This window comes from Solea solea, chromosome 10 (assembly GCF_958295425.1).
Source record: "Solea solea chromosome 10, fSolSol10.1, whole genome shotgun sequence".
Lineage (NCBI taxonomy): Eukaryota > Metazoa > Chordata > Actinopteri > Pleuronectiformes > Soleidae > Solea > Solea solea.
In genome coordinates, this window is record NC_081143.1 from 18,698,575 (window position 1) to 18,718,866 (window position 20,292).

Here is a 20,292-nt window from a genome sequence, read left to right on the forward strand (position 1 = left end):
AGGCCCTTGTTCTGACCGGGATGTGAACCCGGGTCTTCTTGCTGCAAAGGCAAGAGTGCTATGTGAGAAAATACAACACCAAAACATTGCAATATTTCATGGTGTGGTACTGTATGAATTCTTCAAAGACCTGTAATGAAGCCTCTTTTGGCCATTTGTCTCTCATTGACTCCTCTAACTACACACATATGCATATGACATTGTTATATTTACTAAGAGTTAAGATGGGTGGAAAAAAGGGCCTCTGCTTTAAAGCCATCTAAATGGCAAGAGTCCACCGTCTTTGTAGCATTTTCCTCTGATTAACACTGAAGCTGTGCCCGCTGAGGTTGGACCTGGCTGGAGTCTCAGGATGACTAATAGGTTCCCCTCCTCCTGGCATTAAACTGAGCTTTTTAAAGCTTTATTTGAAGCTACTGGGTTTAACTGGAGAAGGACTGGAGTATTTACTAATCAAACACTCCTCAGACATTCTGCAGTTTACTGGCAGCGTGAGCTCATGTGGGGAAAAGAGACACAACACTTCTACACAGAAATGCTTCAGTGTACAGTATGTAAATGACATGACAGTCACGTGACGTACAGAGTGTTGTTTTTGCCGTGTGCTGCACTCACTTATGATGACAAAGAATGACAAAGCATTAGTTCCTCGGGTATCATCAGATCCTGTATGTGTATTGTTATTTTTACCCGCTCTCCTACTCTGTAATATAATGATCTGAGGTCAGTTTTCTGCTCCTCAGAAAGTGTTGGATGCAACTTCTCAGACCTCTGTGTGGTCTTCAGTTTAGCTACAGGCCATTTAAAAGTTTGCTGCTTTTTTGCTTGTGCAATATCGACTTATTCACACCGGAAAACTGTCGGCACAGCAGAGTAAACTTTGTATAGAATTGCACCGACGTCTGCACTCACTGCTTTTGGCCTTTAACCCTGACAACTTGACAGCATGACCTTTGCCCTATTCAGCACCACCCCTTAACTACACACATGCTCAGCAGGTTCTGAAACTCGCAGCGAACACCTAGTCATTTTTAAAGAGAGTGTTCATTCAGGTTTCTTTGTTTAGTATGTTAGGGTGTGTAATTAGTCCAGTTATCATTGTATTTAAGTTAAAACTTTCGCTGGGAGCAACAAGGACATTGGCATGTCGACTAGTGGAGCCAAGAATCGCACCCACAACCTTCTAGTTGACAGCGTCTCGCTCTGCCACTGTGTTACCGCGTTTGTTTGATGTTGTTAGTACATGTTACAACAGCTGGAACAATAACGTTGGCTTTGAACAAATGTACTTAAAACTCCCATTGACTCGTAGACGGGGCTCGGATTGTTATTGTAAGCAAGGGTGTAGGTTTGGTTGCAAGAATGGTGGGGGACACCGCGCCGCCGTGTTGTCAGAACAGCACATCTCTGTGACCGGCAGCTGTGTGATGCGTTCACTGATCCTCGTACAAATCCGCTCACTTTCACTTTGTAACCCTAACCCTCTCTTCTCACAGCATTCGCACACACGTACACATTGTCCTGTCTCTAATTTGTGTAGGGATAATCTGGCTTGTAAAAATCCTGCAAAGGAAGACTTGATCTTCTTGCTGTGAGGCAAGAATGGTAGCTGATGTGTGGCCCAAAGAGGTTGACAACAATTTCATAATAAACCATTTCCTCTTGGATGTGGTTTAGTGCATTGTTTTCATACTGAAATAGGAAGGGCTGTATCTAGTCCACACTGTCCAATGTGCTATCGTGTCCAAACACTGTTTGTCATAAATGTTTTTTTTTAAATATTTACTTAAGGCTTGACTGTTCTCTTGCTCTGTAGTGGTGTATACATGCATTGTGTGACATTTCTCCGTGTGAATGAATGCATTCACTGTGCTTATGATGACTGTGTCCGAGGCAGAGAACATCTATTGAATTCTGCATTTTTTTTGTTTTCACAGGGGTTTTGGAAAACAAGGATTCCAGTGCCAAGGTAAAACAAAACTGACGAACACCTGACTCATTCACATGTCATCATGAGAGCTGTGTACGTCGCTGTGTCATGAGAACCACGGAAGAAAAAGCTGTTTAAAGGATAGATTTTCATTTGACATGGTTGCACACATTGTAGGGGTTAAAATCAACTGTTCAATCAAAATAGATCCTTTTTCTATGATGTTTAAGGCACCATCTCTATTTCAGTTTTAAAGATATAATGAAAAGGGCTGTGTGAGTTCATCTTAATCATGTGTCCAGTGGGAAATGAACCTAGAAAAAACACGCAGTTTTATTTGTGTTTGCAAGTATTCTAAGTTGTTGAGCTTAGTGACTGATACAACATCAGATAAATAGACTTGGCATATTAGAAAGGATAGAGATTCCCATGCTACTTATGTCTTACTATTATTACTATTATTTGTTTTGTTTGCAAACCTTCATTGTGACGTAAGATGGCGGAGTTCACTAAAGCATGACCTAAAGTACAAGGCTTATTCTAAGACTACGAAAAGCATACAATTTGTTTTATTTAAAGCAATTATACCACACACTTACAATGAACTAGTAGATTCAATATCCACCAAATAAATCCTCCTAAATGTGACACGCTGGACCGTAACTGCTTTTGCTCCATGTAAATAGGCCTGTGCAAAAATAATCTGACCAGGATTTTAGGAAAGGAAGAAAGTGGGAAAGAGTTTGAAGGATTCCTGCAATAGAAAAGTACAAAGAGAACAAGTGTGGAAAGAAAATGTTGAGTCTCCACAGTTGCAACCTTACATTAAAGATGGATTTCCAATCAACCCGCCATTTTGAGTTATAGCGTGCATCAACTCTGAGAATTCCTTGTCTGATGTGGAAACATCAGGGCTTGCCAAAGTCTGCCCTTGGCCGCGAGTGCCCAGATAACGGTGCAGATATTGTCGGACTCCTCTTTCACTTTTATATTCTTTTGACCTGTTTTCAGTATATATAGTACAGTACAAAATACAGGTGTAGGGTATACTCACCAATTTTCTTCCTTGTTGCCCTTATTGGTAATTTAGTTTATTGGCAAGTTGCAGTGAAAGAATGTGATGTGATGTCAGAGTGTGAATCGTGTGTCCTCTTCCTTACAACAAAACAGAAATCCGTAAATCCATCTACTTTAATAAAGCATTATGGTCAGAAAAGTAAAATTTACGTCCGGTGAGTTACTTGATTGCCACTTAAAGAGTCGCTCAGCTCTCTGTTGGAGATTTAAAGTTTAACACTTTGACATGCTGGGCATTTGATCTCCCAGATCTTAATTCCCTTGAGAGTGTTAGAGTGAGTGAGACACACAGAGATCCTTACCAAGTTATGACTTATCATACTAATGCTGTCAGATCCCGTGTGTCTGAAAGGGGTCTTTGTCTGATCGGCGTCTGAAGATCCGGTGCAGAAGCGTGCAGATTAACCGATGTCGGCATGTAAATCCATCAGTCTTTAAGTGATCTCCTCTCACAGAGGTGAGATGCAGCCTGCTCCTGCTCGGGTGAAGCTAGGATCAGCAGTTAGTCAATGTGAGGTGTCAGAGTGTTGACAGTGACACCTTGACATGTTTTTGCATAAGCTGACAGGTTCATCTGCATGTCTGCCCACCTCCTTCATTGCTCTGCTTTTGCAGCAAGTTGTCATCCCGCTTCATGGATACGATCACAGCCATTGATACAGGAGATGATGAATTGAATCATTACAGAGACGCCATGAGAGCCACAGGTTTCATCAGGTTTTCAATGCCAACTGTGCTCTGTAGCTCTTTTTGTCCCCTCATGTGTCAAAGCCCTGCGATGCACCTTATGGTCTGCCGATGGCAAAGTACCAGTTGGGGAACAAATGTGATTGTGATTTGAGTGGTATCATTTTGTGATATGATTTTTGAAGTCAAGCAATATTTAGTGTCTCACACATTGGAGCATTGCCACATGAGATACTTTTAAAAACGTTCTCACATGTATGTGTTGCATTATTTGACGTAGAACGATCGGAAAACTCATTCACTCTTTGTCTACCGCTGTATCTTCCACATGAGGGTCGCTGGAGCCAATCCTAGCTGACATAGGGCCAAAGGTAGGGTACACCCTCGACAGTTCGCCAGTCTATCGCAGGTCCAACGTATAGAGACAAACCTCTATGTTGGCAGTGGAGCATATGAAGTTCTTTTCATCACTTGTTCGCTTTAGATGACCCTGTCATAGTCATCGTGGTGCCTCTTGTCGTCTGATTGGTTGGAGCTGAACAGCTAATCAGTGTTTTCGCTCACGCTGACTTGGCTTCAGCAAAGCTTCTGTCTACGCGGACAAACGGTGAATGATCTGTGTTTTCGTGGCGCTTTTTCCTCGTCTCGGCGATCATTTCAGCTGCTTTACACTACAGTTTTGCCATTCACCCCTTCACTCACACATTCATACAGCTCATCTATGTGCAGCAGAGCTAATCGTGCCGCACACACGGCCATCACGAATGGATGACCATTGAATGCCCGAAGGCTGCTCGTCCCAGGCGAAACACTGCAGTCGTCAGCCACACTCAAAAATCGACCATGTATTTTCCTTCCACCATAAATCCATGCCAGGACCTGTTGAATAAATGATGTTTGCCTTATCAAGACGACGATGATTGGTCACACTGCGGCTATTCAGGGAGAGAAAGGTCCTTGCTTTATAATACAGCGTCTGTTTAGCCATCAATTATTCAACCCAAGCCATTGTAAAACGAGGGTCAGTTTCTCCAGAAGAGAAAGAGACAAAGTTATAAACTGGAGAGTGGCATTTCTGTAATAAGACTGACATTTAAATTTCAGTCCTGCAATTGTCCCTTTTCCCAGAATAGGATGGGCTCAGATACTGTTACTTCAGAGGTTAGTTAATGCTTTTGTGATAATGATGGATTTCAACCAAATATATATAATCTCTGATAATCAAAGATGAAATAGTACAATTATGGATTACTCGAAAAACAATTGTTTCACAAACATTTAATGGTATGTAAAAATGTATAAATGTATTGCTAGAAGGTTCTGACTTTTCTCTTTAGAAAACATGATTCAAATCATTCGGGGAGATACGTGGCAGTTTAATAGAAGGATTTGTCAGCTTGAGTCCAAATTTGATGCCGTATGATAATGTGCTTTTTTAATACAATACAACGTGAGGTACTGTATGTTTACTGAGCAACACGTTCAAATAACCACTCACTCACTTTCAACATTGCACTTGTAGTGAAATGTTAGCGCAAAATCAATGTGTCAATGTTGTGCAAACAAACGCGATTACATCAGTAACCACTTTTCTAGATGGTATCTGCAGTGTGAACAGTGTGTGTCTAGTTGTCTCCTGGCTACTTCTGTGGAGTCACGTTTCAAGGCCTTGGTCTGAATGACATTGAAGACCTGATTTACAGAGGGGTTAATCTTCATCTCATGGTGTGATCCTGGTCTGTGAACCTGGTTCACCTTTGTTCATCTAAACGTATTCATTGTCAGCCACCGTCTTCCTAAGAAGAAATATATAATTAAAATCAATAAAATGAAAATAAATAAACCTACATACTGACGTTAGGTCTACATTAATCCATGAAAATACATTTTCAAATAATAGTCTAAAAAACCTTAAAAGCTTAAAATAGCAACCAATTGACTTCCTGTCTTACCTTCCTTTTGTGGGACTTGAAGTGTAGAGTGAAATATCACGTAGTGGTGTTGGTTTCCCGCGGTTACTAGGGTTGTACGCAAGGCTGCAAAAGCAGACACCCAATGTTTCCCTGTGTTTTGTCAGTCAAGTCAAGTCGAGTCTTATACCAACGTTCCTCAAGCAAGTCTCAAGTCCTTGAATTTGCAGCTTAAGTCACGTGACTTGAGTCCCCCACCTCTGAACCTCACCCTGTAAAGTGCCTTGAGATAATGTTTTTTTAAACTGAACTGAACCGTATATGTGCGCTCCACTGGGTATTAACTCCCCATGAGCACGACTTAAAGGTTACAACTGCAGACTGCAACTGAAACACCAGAAAGCGAACTTTTAAGAGGTGATGTGTGAGGAGGTCGGCCGCTACCTTCAGCTCTGCAGTACAACTTTCAAATAATTCAAAAATAGCCAACAGTGCAGCTGCTCTTCTTCCCTTGTGGATATCACCATTTTTATGCGATTCTTCGTGAACAAATGGAAAAATATTCAGCTGTTTCTGTAGCACGGATGGAAGTCGACTCCAAATACAGTGTGGCATAAACAATCATGATTCTAGTCCCGGCAGCTGTTTCATATGTGTGCACAAAGGGGTATAACTCAGGATTAACAGGATGTTTGGTATCATGAGGCCATTATGCTCAGCCGCCTTAAGCTTAATCACAAATCCATTAGTGGAACGTAGTGTGATCCTGTGTCAGAGTTTTTGAATAACAAGCCTTTAAGTCCGTCAAACTCTGCTACTCTCACTGACTTTTGCATGTCTTTACAGACTCACAACATCGTTTCCTTTTATTGTTTTAGATTTTCATGGAGAGAACAGTAGTAACTGCAGAACAAAAACAAATTCTCTTTCTCTTTTGCTCTGTGAACCTTCTTACACTGATCAATTCCTTTGTGATTCAGACAATGTGTGCTCTCCTAATGGTTTCCTTTGGACATTTGGACATTTATTGGCTGCACTATAAACTGAATTTTCACCTCAGGCTTTCCAATGTTCTCTGATGTACAAGTAGGGAAACAGATGAGTTTTTGCTGTGTAGCTGTGTCCCTAAAGAGAGAATGACTTGATGTCCAGCCACGCAAGTGACGTTAGGTTATGCACAGCTCAGCGGTGGTGAGATTGTGATCCTTGCCATAGCCTGCCAGCCTCTTAGTAATCGGTATGATTGTGATTATTACCAATCACAGTATACATTATCACATCTCATTTTAGGAAGGAAAATTGTTTAAATGAGTAGCATTGTGATCATTTTCATCGCATCTCACCAGGTGACGAGAAGTAAAAGCTGATGTGTTAGTTTAAACTTTAAAACAGTGACTTGCAAACAGCATATCTCTGCAGTGTATTGTCAATAGTCAAAATTATTTGATTGTATTTGCATTTTTTGAGTTTTTCGAGCAAAAAAACTCTACCCAAAACATCTTTAAAATGCATAATCAATAGTTATTTAATCAATGCAAGTACCCCGATTTATTTTCAGAGGAGTTGCTCTTAGTGTCTTCTGTCAAATTTGGTTTAGTAATAGTGGTGAGCACACCACATAATTGTTAATTATTTTGATTATTAGTAATTTCACAAGGGCTCCTTCAGATTTTTTTTTTCATGTCAGCCACAAAAGGCCTAAACATTATTTTCATTCCGTTATTTGGCTCTGCAAGATTGCAAAGAGCAAAGATTTGTGACTGAGACATGAAAGGGTCCTGGGATTCTCAGCCTCAGACGTGACTGTGAAAGCGCAGACCACCCTGCTATACGAGTGTTGCTTTATCTCTGCCACCTTAGCGGCTTGTGCCTTTGTCTGTGCCATCGCCTCTGTTCCCCTTTTTCCTCCCTCCTTTGCAAAGCAGCATGCTCTGAACAAAGACACAGATTCAAGGCTGACAGCTTTGATGCTGACCGGATGAATTTTGCTACACTTATTTTCTTATTTGTCTGTTTGTCATTCTCTGGGCTATCTCACAGACAATTGCCATTGACAGTGAATTCTGCCTCCTATGGAACGATTCCATAATTTCTATTTTTGTGCACATACTCTCTCTCTCTCACACACACACACACACACACACACACACACACATGAAATCCTACCATTTCTCACTGGTGAGAAGAGACTCTCACATATTTGCGTTATGCCAGGTTTTCCTCTGATGTGGCACAGTTGCATGTCAGAGCTCTCAGGGTTAAACTGTTCCAGCAGCTTCATCCTTGATACTATTTTGGCTCCACGTTAGATAGACATTAAGATTAAAAACAAACAACAAACAAACCAAAAAAAACAGATTGAATGGAGCGGAGGGGAGAAGAGGCATTGTGGCATATATGTTTATGTGTGTGTGTGTGTTTATGAGACAGAGAGGGAAGGGGGCAGAGTTCACCGTACACTATATTTAGAGTTGCTTCTCTGTCCCCTGAAGAGATACGCTGCTGTGCATAGAGTCGCCTCTGTTTATATGAGGACACTTGCTCTATCTTTTTTAAGGTGGCCACTTTGTGATTGCAGAAGTACTTGGTGAGAACACAGACATTAGTCATGTTCTTTTTAGCAGCTTCCTAAGGATCTGGTGTTCAAGCTCATTCTGGCTGATTGACTACATTTCTTCCTCAAAACAAGCAGAAATACCCTGACAAGTCAGATGACACCGCCACAAAAGAGAGAGAGAGAGAGAGAGTGACTGGAAATTTTGGAAGTTTCAAAAACAATTCTTTCACTTGCGTTTTGACCAGAGCCATAAAATTAGTAAATGTGTATCCAGATATGAATGTTATCACTGTAACCACTGGTTGTGGTCCTTTTTTCTTTATTACAGTGGAACTTATCTGTCTGCACTTACTGTACAAGTTATACTCATGACCATGACCTAAGCAGTGCTTTCTGGTGAGAGATGTGGCCCCCTTTAGACAGTGACCAAAAGTAATCTCATGCATTATAACCGCTATCTAAATAAGATAATGAGAAATGAGTTAACACAAAGACAAACAGTTTTTGATGCCTGTAAACCACTGACTTCACATCCTCTTTCGAATATGATGAATTAAAACTAAATAGACTTTCACCACTTTTAAAATGTGCACTTTTAAAAAAAAAAAGGATAATTGTGATGTCTTGGTAATTCTGCGTGCCGTAAACTGGCAGTGTTATCTACTGGCATAAATTGAAGTCGGAATCAAAAACACAGCTGCAGATGAAACTGAAATAAGGCGACCTATTTCCATGTCAAGCGTAATTCTCTGAAAGTGACATACATATTCACCAGTGTCACTAAGCCGCAGCATAAATAAAACTTAACTAGAGAAAGCACCCAGAGAGCACAGATCCTTTAAAAGGCTGCTCAGTTTTCCATGTCATTAAACTCAAATATCATTCTTTTGTGTCCTTGATGCGATTGCTAGAGAGGTTGAAATTCGAAATTAAAGTTTCCAAAATTATCTGCCAAAGTTAACAGAGCTATTAATCCTCATCCATATTCAGGTCATGACCAAAATTGAATAATTTGTTCCCTGGGCCATAACCTACATCTCCAGAATATGTCATCACTATCCTCCCTTTAATTTTTTGAGCTTTGCTGCTCACAAACAGGTACAAAAATACCTCCTCGTTGGAGGTAATGATACATTTGGAAGGTGAACTTGGAGGTTCGGGCCAACACCACAACACTGATACCAAGAGAACAGACCAATTTTGGTCTTCCCCGAAAACCTCTTGTCTCTCTTCCTGTTTCTTCACAATCAATTCAGACCAGCTGCATTAAGACTAGACATTAGACTAATCCATCGTAGGGGGTCTGCATTATTTATCGCCTGAATTTCCACTCGGCATTTGGGAGGAACGTTGTTCAAAATGTGCCTCGTACAGTAGGTCTGACACACGAGCGTTCACACACAAAAATGCTGCTGTTTATTATGTTTGCGAACCCAGAGGGAATGTGTGAGACTATGTCAAAGCCAAGTGCGTACAGAATGAGCATTCATCGTAAATACTGTTTTTGGACCGAGCACTGACGCCGACTTAAACCTGTTAATATTTTATACGGTGTTGCGATTGCTTGACCCTCTTTCGCAGCGGCGCCTCTCACCGCGCTTCTGGGCCCGTATTAGATTATCCTTCTGGGCTTCCATGGAGACCCGGATGACACGTTGATGCAAATCTTCTTTTCTCTCGGCACAGGAAGGTTCCTGCGTGGAGGGGAAACATATCCTCTGACACCTGCATGTCATGCGATAATAAAGCCCCGCTCAGTTCCTGATTGCATGCTGTCATGATGTAGCCCAAATCTGTTTTCACAGTTTGAAAAGGGGATCTGAGTGCAGGAAAGGGGGCCTGGCTGAGCAGTCCCAGGTGGGATGACGTCTGTTTTCCTGCTGTCATGCTGATGTCACATGGAATTTATATGGTCAGATTTTTCTGTCCCGTGCTGTCTGTTCATCTGTTCAACAGGTCATTGCTATGGCAAAGCAGCATGATGTTTTGTATTGCCGTAAATGTTTCCCCTTATTTAAAGGGCCAGCGTGTCAGAATTAGTGACATCTAACGGCGATACTGTAGAGTGCAATAAACGGAGGACAAGTCAGGGAACTATGGTGGAAAGGACGTGAACATTCTTTCACAGCTCCACTCTCCCACTCTTTCCTCCTTTATCTTTGTTAGTTTATGCATCGTATGCATGTGGGCAGAGCTGTTCTTTTTTGTTTGTGTAGCTTGAAACACAAATGGCATGCGGCTGCTGCAAAACCCTTGTCTAATGTACACAAAAGTCTTCTTCTAAGGCTCCAAAAAACACTTTATTCTTGTTTTATAGCGATAACACACTTATAAAAATGTACTGTAAGGTAATGTATTCACTTTCCCCTCCTTATCATAACTTTCACTTTGTATTAATGGGTTTTGGGACAGAATATTCTGTCTTCAACCCAGTGTTTGGACCGTCGTGATTTCCCTATGTACAGTACAAAAATGTATCCAAAGTAGTCACGGTTTGCTCAATAAAACCCTGGATTTCACATTAAATAATTGTGGAAAAGCGGAAAGCAAAGACAGACAAGACAGTTGTTATTTGTTTTATTTACATAGCACATGGTGGTTGTGATTCAAGAGCAGGAACAACAATACAGTGTGGTCACCACTCTCACAGCTATCAATATTACTGAGCTTTCTTTTGTAAATCAAACCCCAAATGTCTTCAGGGTGAGAGCGTGTGTGTGTGTGTGTGTATGCAACAGTTGTGTGGAAAGTATTCCTGAAAGAGAAGCCCCTGCCAGCAGCTTTGTATCTGCTCAGTGTTTGCTCAGCGACCTCGGGCTCCTGCAGGAGGAAGCGTTTGGCAGCTCGGTCACGCTGGACTCAGGTTGAGACCGTGCAGATGCAGCATTCGGAGCCAAAGTCTCAGTCTCGGCTCATATTGTTTCCATTGTTTCTCTGACTCGTCTCGAATGTTTACAGTGGATGTTTACTGTGTGTAACTCATCTGGCAGGGCTTTAATACAGATTTGTCAAATTTATCATCGGAAATTAGTACCCTACAACAGCCAAAACACATTTGATGCATTTATTATCACAAAGACGGGAGTGTTTTCCAGGACTAATATAGAATTGGCATATTTTATAGGTCACTGCTTTGCGGTGCATGACGGAATACGCTGGGATTCTCTCTGTGCTTAATGTATGATACAACATAATGTATTACAGCCACAAACCGTTTTTCAGTGCCAGTTTTTCATGACGGGAAAGTCATTGACGTTTGTTCCCTCTCCTCCAATGCGAAATCCAGCTGTCTTGCTGACTTGTTTGGGTGTTGTTGAAAGTCATTCAGAGATGTGTGGGAAAAATAACTGAATTTTAAAGGCGGATGAGACACGATGTGGGCAAATGGAAACAACAGAATGATCGCTCAAAATCACAAAATGTTGCCAACACGCAGACATTGTCAGGACACATTATCCCTGCAGATCCAAGGTCCTTTTAGGATTCACCAATTTGTGGTTGTAAGGCCAGGTCTGAGCTGTTAAACTGACCTGTGCTGCAGTCATAATGGCTCTTAACGCCATCCATCTAGATGATTAAAGCGGTTTCAGTGATAAATGTACTTTCAGGTGGTTGATGGTGATGTTATGAGAGGCAGAATGATATGATCACTGCTTAATGGGAGCTTAACAAATGCTTTTACTTGATTGAAACACTCATTCAGTCCTTTTTTTTTTTAATGAATGGAACCACCTGTTGTTCTTTCGTTTGCTTGTAGGGCATTTGCCCACTCACTGGGATTAACTTTTGGGCTGAATGTGAGTAGCAGGGAACAGTTCTTTCATGCACTTGCAGCATCTGAATCTATGCTGTAACATCGACTAGTCACAACATCTATTTGTATGAAAAGTAGGTCTCTGTGCTGGCCACAGTGTCCTTATGCCGGATTATCTGCGTCACCGTTTCACACAGACCACATGTTGACATGTGCGCTTAAATAAACTTCAGATTTTGCTTGCTGTTTTACATCACTGGCTACTGATCCCCAAGGTTCAACATTTCAGGACCAGGAGCTATTAAGTTTATTGATCAGTGCTGGCTTTCCATATCACTGTGGCTCTTTAACGGCAGGTTGGAGAGAATTTGCCTTTAATTAATAGCATTTGTTTCATTAGCTCTAAAAGGCAGGCTTGACATAAATCGAAGTGGGGGAAAGCCTTCCCCTGAAAATTAGAAGCAGCACTGGGATTTGATGTGGGGGGTTGAAAACAAATGGTAAATGGGTGTTTGGGACTGGAAATCAACTCAATGTGTTAACAACACTACCCTGTGTTGATGTGTGGGTTGAATTGTTGGTGTATGAAAGGATGTGCAACCCAGAATATTTTTCCTTGAAGTAAAAAAGAGACACATGGCTTTGGACCTCGACTCTTTTTCCCTCCTGCCTGTCATGTCTTTGAAATCCGATATTGGCAGCTGTAGTGACTGTAGTGGATTTTTCACCCTTAACCTAGTTTGAAACCTCTAGAAACAGTCTTTTTTCGTTGTTGCTGTTAGTCTAGCTTTACTGAAGTAGGTAAAATAACTAGTGTAACCAATTGTTGTTACACAGGATATAGGTTTAATCAGTTACCCAAACATATTCCTGGTTATTCCCCTTTTCATCACCCACTCCCTGTACATTACATCATTGCAAATATGCCACATTGCTGCCACCCATCAGTCAGATGCACTGAAGTCACTTCTAGATTACACAGTATTTACTAATCCTGATGATGATAGGTTTCATATTACTCTGTCATGACCAGAAGTTCAAGCTGCAGAAGATCTGCTAAGCCTGAGTGATCAAATCTACATTATTTTTTTTTTTTCCATTCTGCTGTATTAGTTTGCTCCAGTTTACGCAAACAAATGCAGGGATGTACAAAGAGCCACATGTGCTTGTATGTGCAATGTAGACAGATTGGTTTTAAGTCATTGAAAGTGCCATCAGTGTCCATATGTCAGCATTTGCTCCCTGAAAATGGTAAGTGATGGCTGGCAACATAATCCATACTCTGAGGATATAATTTGATCTGTGATTATTTTTATTATTTCACTTTTCTTGAGGTTTCTATTGAATTGGACCGGTTTTCCCTTCAGGCATGATTTTCAGCCAACTGAACTGAACAAGTGGGATTTCAATACTCAGTCTCAGATTTTAACACACTGATGATATTCTTCCAGTCCACCATTTGCCAGCAGATTGTTCTGGACTTGACTTGGCTTATCTTGACCATCAGCTCCACATCTGCCCAGTGCTTGGTGAATCTGAATAAATGGCCAATGAAGCCAACAGAACTCCATCGTCTGCAAACAGCAGGACACACAAATCTGAAAGTCCCCAATTTCTTACCCCGGCTGCACCTTCAAATCCTGTCAATGAATATTAGAAACAGAAGTAGATACCTTTATAGGCAGTCCATGTTATGCCTTTAGTTTAGTTATCATGCTAAAAACGTAGCTAATGACAGATAACGCACAACCTTATGCAGTATACTTTTAAAGAAACTCTCACACAACAGTGCTACAGCTGTTTTTCTTGGTCCCATTTTCATTTCTAACTTTTTCAACTGGTCCCTGGTTACATGTTTCTGTCTGTTGTGATGTAAAAGATTTGAAGGTCACGACATCAGATATGTGCAGAATGTTATGAAGTCTCTGCTTTACATCAGATTTAATTAAGGAGAGCCTCTGCTTTGAATAGAACACACATTTAGTAGCACTCAGAAATGAGTTGGAGTGTTTTTTTTTTTTTTAACTCTGACTGACCTCAGTTTACCCGCTGTAGACTATTAATGAACAAATAATGCACATTGGAAAATGGAAAAATACTTATTTTCCAAGAGATAAGGTTTCGGCCTAGTAAAAGGTGTACCTTCCAGAGGTGAATGCTACTTTGATTACGGATCAGAATGCTTTTAAAACTGAGAGGGTTTTGCTTAATCCTCGGGGAGGTGCAGTGCCGAACATTACCAAGGATTAGGGAGGGATATTACTGTCTGAATGCATTAGAGGTGTGTATTAGATGGCGGTATGATGGAGCACAGACTAATGCATCAGGTTCTAAATTACAGCATAATCTGCATTTAATTGCCCGGAGTTTTGTTGTTGTAATGGCATTATCTAGTGGAAGAGCTCTAGAATGGTTTTGTTTGAAGAACAAGAGGCACAGGAAACGGAATGGGCTGTTCTACGTAGATATGGGACTCTCACTCGATGAGTATTTAGGCAGACAAACTGGTGAGATGCTTTTTGTTTGAGCATAGTTGAATGAATTCTCATGCAGTGTCATTGCAACAGATGTTGGACAACAGTGGAAAGGTCATGTATGAAAAAACTGTGGAAATTACATTGTGCAGCACTTTATTATCAATGAAACACACAATTAATGATATTAAAAGTAACAGCCTGGTTATGTTAAATTGCATAAATGACTCTGTATGACCTCGATATTATTCTTGCACTTTCCCAGGTTTTCCAACAACAGGAAATGTGTTTGACCGCGACTGCACATAGAATCTCTTTCCTTTTCTTTTTTTTTTTAAATAGCTGTTGCCATAGATGCAGAGTAAAACAATAGATATTGATTTGCCCTGTCACTCTCTTGGTGGTCAGTGAAAAAGCCGGGTGACACATGGTCTGATTATCTCTCCTTCCTGTGTGTGTTCCACTGTCTCACTGTTAACCTTTTTTTGCTGTCGGGATATGGAAGGAACCAACTGTCCCCTCTTAAATATGTTTTACTGGGTCTTCATAATCCAAACACACGCTCTAGTAATGTATGGCATTCAGAATAAAAGCATCATTTTAATTTACAGTTCTTTTTTTTTTTTACAAGCTTCTGCTTAACCTTCACAATTCGATGCCTGCGCTGCGCTGTTGACTCATCCAAGATGGCAGACACACAAAGATTGAATGTCACGGACTGTGAAGCACTAGTATTGATCACTCGAAATCAGTGAGGGATCAATGCAAATATTGTTGGTGCCATTGATGAACAGTCAATACTGTTCAGTGTTTAAATGGAAGCAAAAGCTTCCAGCTGGGAATTTCAGTCCTGCGGCATCTCAAACCCACAGATGGTGGCGATTTGTATTTCATGTGGTCAGAGTAAAGAAACCACAAGACAAACTTGTATTTTACAAATTAAGATGCGTGCAGAAGCATAGGACTCCGACGTTCCATTGCTTTGCCAGTGATTGAAATGTAATAACAACATGGCTCTGATCGACAGGCTGATTACATTTTTAATCTCAGACAGTTGCTTGACTAAAAATGAGATTGAAACATTCTTTGCTTTTTCGGGCTTAGATGCCCCCCCACACTCCGTCACTTGTGCGCAATAACAGCATTTGAACTTTACTTTCATTTAACAGGATCTATAAATCAATGCTGACAAGATTGGTCATGTTTGGAGGCGAGAGAAGGGAGCACTCTATTGAAATCCTTACTCAGCGTAGTCGTTCAGCCTGCTTTTAAAACTGCTCATGTTGGACACTGAATAAATTCGATTTTTAAACCCATATAGATTTTAATCTGAACTTTCACGCAAAAATAAATACTTGGATAAATAAACGTGGATGGATTTAGCCTTGGAGCTTAGCTTAATTTATCGAATAAACCGTTTATCCATGATCCATTTAGGATTAATGCGTACTTGATATTTTGCTATTGATTTCATGTAGATGAGTGAACTTGCCGAATTGATTACCGCCGTAAATCCCCAATACGGTGATAATTAAAGCCAGAGTGTGCAATTCGCCTCTGATGTCACGTTAAGGAAAAAGGACCGTGGTGTAGAAGGAGTCTATACTTTCAACAGATGCCCTCGTTACATCCCGCTCCCCCCCTCCTTCTGTTTCTCATCAAAGCTCTGCCCTGAAAACACACACACTGTGTATTGCAGTATCGTGAGAGTGCTCTAAGTCAGACCTACAGTATCACAAATGAACCGTGCAGGTAGTCAGTGAGTGACAGGTGCTACAGACACAGTTGTCCTTTCCTTTGTTTGTGGACAACTTTATTGATTGATTGCAAACAGGATGTGGAAAGGATTTCAATAAACATGATAACAAGTGTGGGTTACAGCCAGGGCTGGGAGAGAAGGCCAAAAAAGGTCTTTGCAATTAATAATTTCAAATCATAGATAAGGACTGAGGCTGCTCGTATGGTAATTATTAACAGGGTTGGTGTAGATATATGGTGTGTTTTTTTTTTGTGTGTCAAAGTGTGTTTGCAGTACATAAACACAGCGATATATATTGTGCTGTTATTGCATGAAGTTATATCACAATTTATAGAAGGAAACAACACATGGAATTATGAATTACTACCGCTTACACCTCCTGAATTGTTTTACTGTCCTGAGTTGCTTTATAACACAATAATTCCCGATTCCCTTTTTTCTATATTGAAGTAGATAATCCTGTGACACACGGTATAAATCATTTTACAATCCTTGTCTGAAGTGTTTCCTTTAATAGATCACCTAAATGTCTTGTTAATCCAGCCACAGATTGCAAAGTGCTTTATGATCCGTTTGTACAAAGGCAAGATGAGAATTAAGTTACTTTAAGCTGATGTAATACAACAAACATTTAAAAAAAACAACAATGTTTTTTTCTCTCAATAGATTTGTGCAGTGTGTGGGGGCAAAAGAAATACCGACCCAGCTGTTAAAAGAATATCAACATACAGCTTAACTCTGCCTTCAGGGAATACAGAAAAAAATGTGTGTTAGCTGGCAATAGGGAAAATGATCACATCTCAAAGACAGATTCAACAAATCCAACAAATTTCACTTATATGAGATTTTAGTGTAATTAATGCAGTTGGCTTTTATGTAAGAAAAAATGGCCAAAAAATATGGGCAAAAAAAAAAAAAAATATATATATATGAAATAGGTTCCAGATGCTCACTTCTCACTGATTTCCCAGCAGCCTGTGCTGTGAAACAGCACCAGGACCTGTCTTCCACACAACTCTCCACCCAGACTCACACTTCTGAATTTCCGAGTGTCATTAATAATCATGGAAAGAGAAGTTTGCTGTAACTCTGGATAATTCATTCACTTGGGATGAGTCCAGGATCCATTAAAGATGCCTCAAAGCGTTCACCAAAGGAAACAGGGGTCAGCAATTTGGACTGCGAACAAATCGCAAACCATCAACAGGAAGCAGCTCTAGCACACAATAATTCATCTCTTAAGGGGAAGATTCTTGATGTATGAAAGCCATATGTGCCACAACGGCCTTGTAGACCGAAACTAAGGCTCGTGATTTGATCATTTTTAAATAAATGATTTAGATCATTTATTTGTGTTTATGGGTTAACTGACTATCAAGACACCAGTAGTGCCATGAAAGCTCTTGTTGTCGTCCACACTGTGAGTCAGCGTTTTGAAGTTGGCCTTCAAGGAATGAGTCATAGCGTGAGGGGAAAAGGTGTTGGAGCTGTTTATTCAGGCATGAGAGGTGTTCCTGTCAAAAGTCGGACAAGAAGCCCGACTTGTTGTGTGTGCGAGTTCTCCATCCTGGGTTCCTGCACAACATGGACAGCTCTGTCTCTCTGACAGCTCCTTGCCCTTTCTGTTGTTCACTGCCTGTCTGTTTGACTGTATAATCCCTGTGTTTAATCTGCACTTCTGAGGATTAAATCTGGCGGAGAACATTGCTGTTACAAAGTTTTAATTTCGAGAGAAAGATGCACCACCAGCATACGAAAGCTGGTCGTAATCAAACACCAACGTGTCTATTGCACAATGTCAATATTTAATCTGAAATGTATCATGACTACTTACATCCATATTCTGTTTTTTAAAATGCAGTTCTTGCTTCTTGTTTTTAGCACCAGTGAACTAGTGAATTTGGCACATGCTTTTGGATCCATACCATTCTGTTAAAGTAAACACGTATGTCTTACAGAGGCTGCATCACACACATGCTCATATTTCTTTGTGTGAATATTAAGATGCAGTGTGATTCTGCATATTCCCGAGTTTTACTTCATCAGGTTACTCACTGGGATGCTGTAATAATATTCGTTACACCGTAACAGTGTCGAAGTTGCTGAGATGGCATTTGTAATCACACCAAACTTGTTAAGTCCTCTCATTTTTCACACATTAGACACAGTGACTTAAAACCTGATTATTAAATTAAATGAATCACCAACAATCTTGATTAGTTTCATTTGCCTCTGTCTGAAAAAGTACATTATTTAAATAACGAGTTGCTCAGTTGCAAGACAAAGAATTAGAAGTAATTGACATTATGTATGGTGTGTGCATTTTTTTTTGGTTCATTATTTCCAGTAACGGGGAAACTAGTTAGCTGAATTTACATAATAATAATCATTGAAATTCTTGCTGTTTTCTCCTGTAGAACTTTGGCTCATGTAGCTGATAATGACTTGGATTTCACATTTTGTACTGTCAGGCTCACGTTGAATGTTTTATCATCACGTTGGTTCAGACTTCTCTCTATGGATTCACACATTTTGAACAGACATTCACAGTTGCCAGTAAATGGAGCTCTATTTTGGTGTATTTTTGTCGTACGGTTCAAATCTGGAACAAAGTGGGACACACGGTGGTACAGACAAAGGTTTCCCCTTTGTGTGCTTGGGTTTTCTTTGGGTAATGGCTTCCCCCCACAGTTCTGACACATGCAAAATCAGGTTAATTGGTCACTCTAAATTGACCAATGTGAGACTGGCGACCTGTCCAGGGTATGGTTTTGTAGACAGCATCAAACTAATAATTGAAAGTTATAGTACATGTGGTCAACGCCATAAATTCCCATCTCTGTAGTCGTGCTAGAGTCTGAGTTCACAGGCAAACTACCAAACTGATCCAATCATCAGCGGACTGTAAAGATGAGGACATTTTTAGATCTTTCTCGACTTAGATTTTATGATATTCACTCACTCATCAATGTTGGTCTTAACTCATGCTTCAGCTTTCGATCATTGCCTGGTTTCCATCACTCGTTTTTCAGATAGGCACTTATCAATTTTGCTTCCTTTTCAGCCTGCCCCCTTCTGTTCTTGTAGCACTCACGGTTCAGAGATGTGTTCTATTTATAACCTCATCATATTACTTTCTGGTTGCATTGTTCTGTGTAAAATTACAGCCCTCTGCTCGTTCCTTCAGCTCCAAGGCACTGATTAAGAAGGAAATCAGACTCTTCAGAATCTTCGGAGGATTTCTTGTCCATCCACTGTCTACTGCTTTATCCTCCACATGAGGTTTGCGAGGCTGCTGGTGCTGATCCCAGCTGACATCGTCGCAGGGCCGTCATATATAAAGACAAACAACCATTCACTTACACACTCACACCTTTGGGCAATTTAGAGTGTTCAATTAACCTCTGCATGGTTTTGGACACCAGAGAAAAGCCATGCACACACAGGGAGAATGCAAACCTGGAAAGGCCCAGACTGGGATGCAAACCAACAACCTTCCCCGCTAGCGACTCCTAGGCTGCTCTTTTGTCTTCACTGCTCTTTTTGAACTTTAATATCTTCTTCTTCTTCTCCTCATTGATTGATAGCACAATCAATATAGGTGTCTTTTACCGTGTGAGCTGGTCTGTTTTTGCTGTGCTTTATCTTTGCTGTGAACGAGGAACACGTTTTGACTTGGGTGCACTTTGCGTTTGTGTGCAAATCAAGGAAATTGTGGGGAAAATTAGATTTCTATTCTATTCTTTTCTCCATTCTCAGCAGGAAAGCTCAGCAGAGCTATTTCAGTAGAGGACATCAAACTACGGCACTGTTTTGCCTTCTTCTCCTTCAGTCTACTTTATTTTACTCTCTCGACTCCATGTCTTTTGATTGTGGAATCTTTAGTCTGTAACTACAGTTATGTTTTCAGTAAAATAGTGTAGGTAGGATATTGTTCACAAAGCCTTTTGTTTATGCAGTAGATATTAGGTCAATGTGACTTTGAGGTTCATCCATATCTGCTTTATCCGGTGATGTTTCCTTGCCTGGTTATTAAAAGGATAATACCTCACATGTTGTTCCATGTTAATGAGTCATGTGGTTGTGACAACAGATCCATTGTTAGGGGGGGGGGGCTGGGGGTTTGTACTTTCCCCATATGAGT

The 20,292-nt window shown here is 40.6% G+C and overlaps 1 protein-coding gene across 2 annotated transcripts in view; it reads left to right on the forward strand.

The window, feature by feature from the left end:
• The window catches only part of prkcaa (protein kinase C, alpha, a), a 112,314-nt gene that overhangs the window by 1,293 nt on the left and 90,729 nt on the right, over positions 1-20,292 (forward strand). For both annotated transcript variants that reach the window (XM_058640183.1, XM_058640184.1), the window contains exon 2: positions 1,938-1,969. In XM_058640183.1, the coding sequence (XP_058496166.1) occupies positions 1,938-1,969 (32 nt within the window). The remainder of the gene's footprint in view (positions 1-1,937; positions 1,970-20,292) is intronic.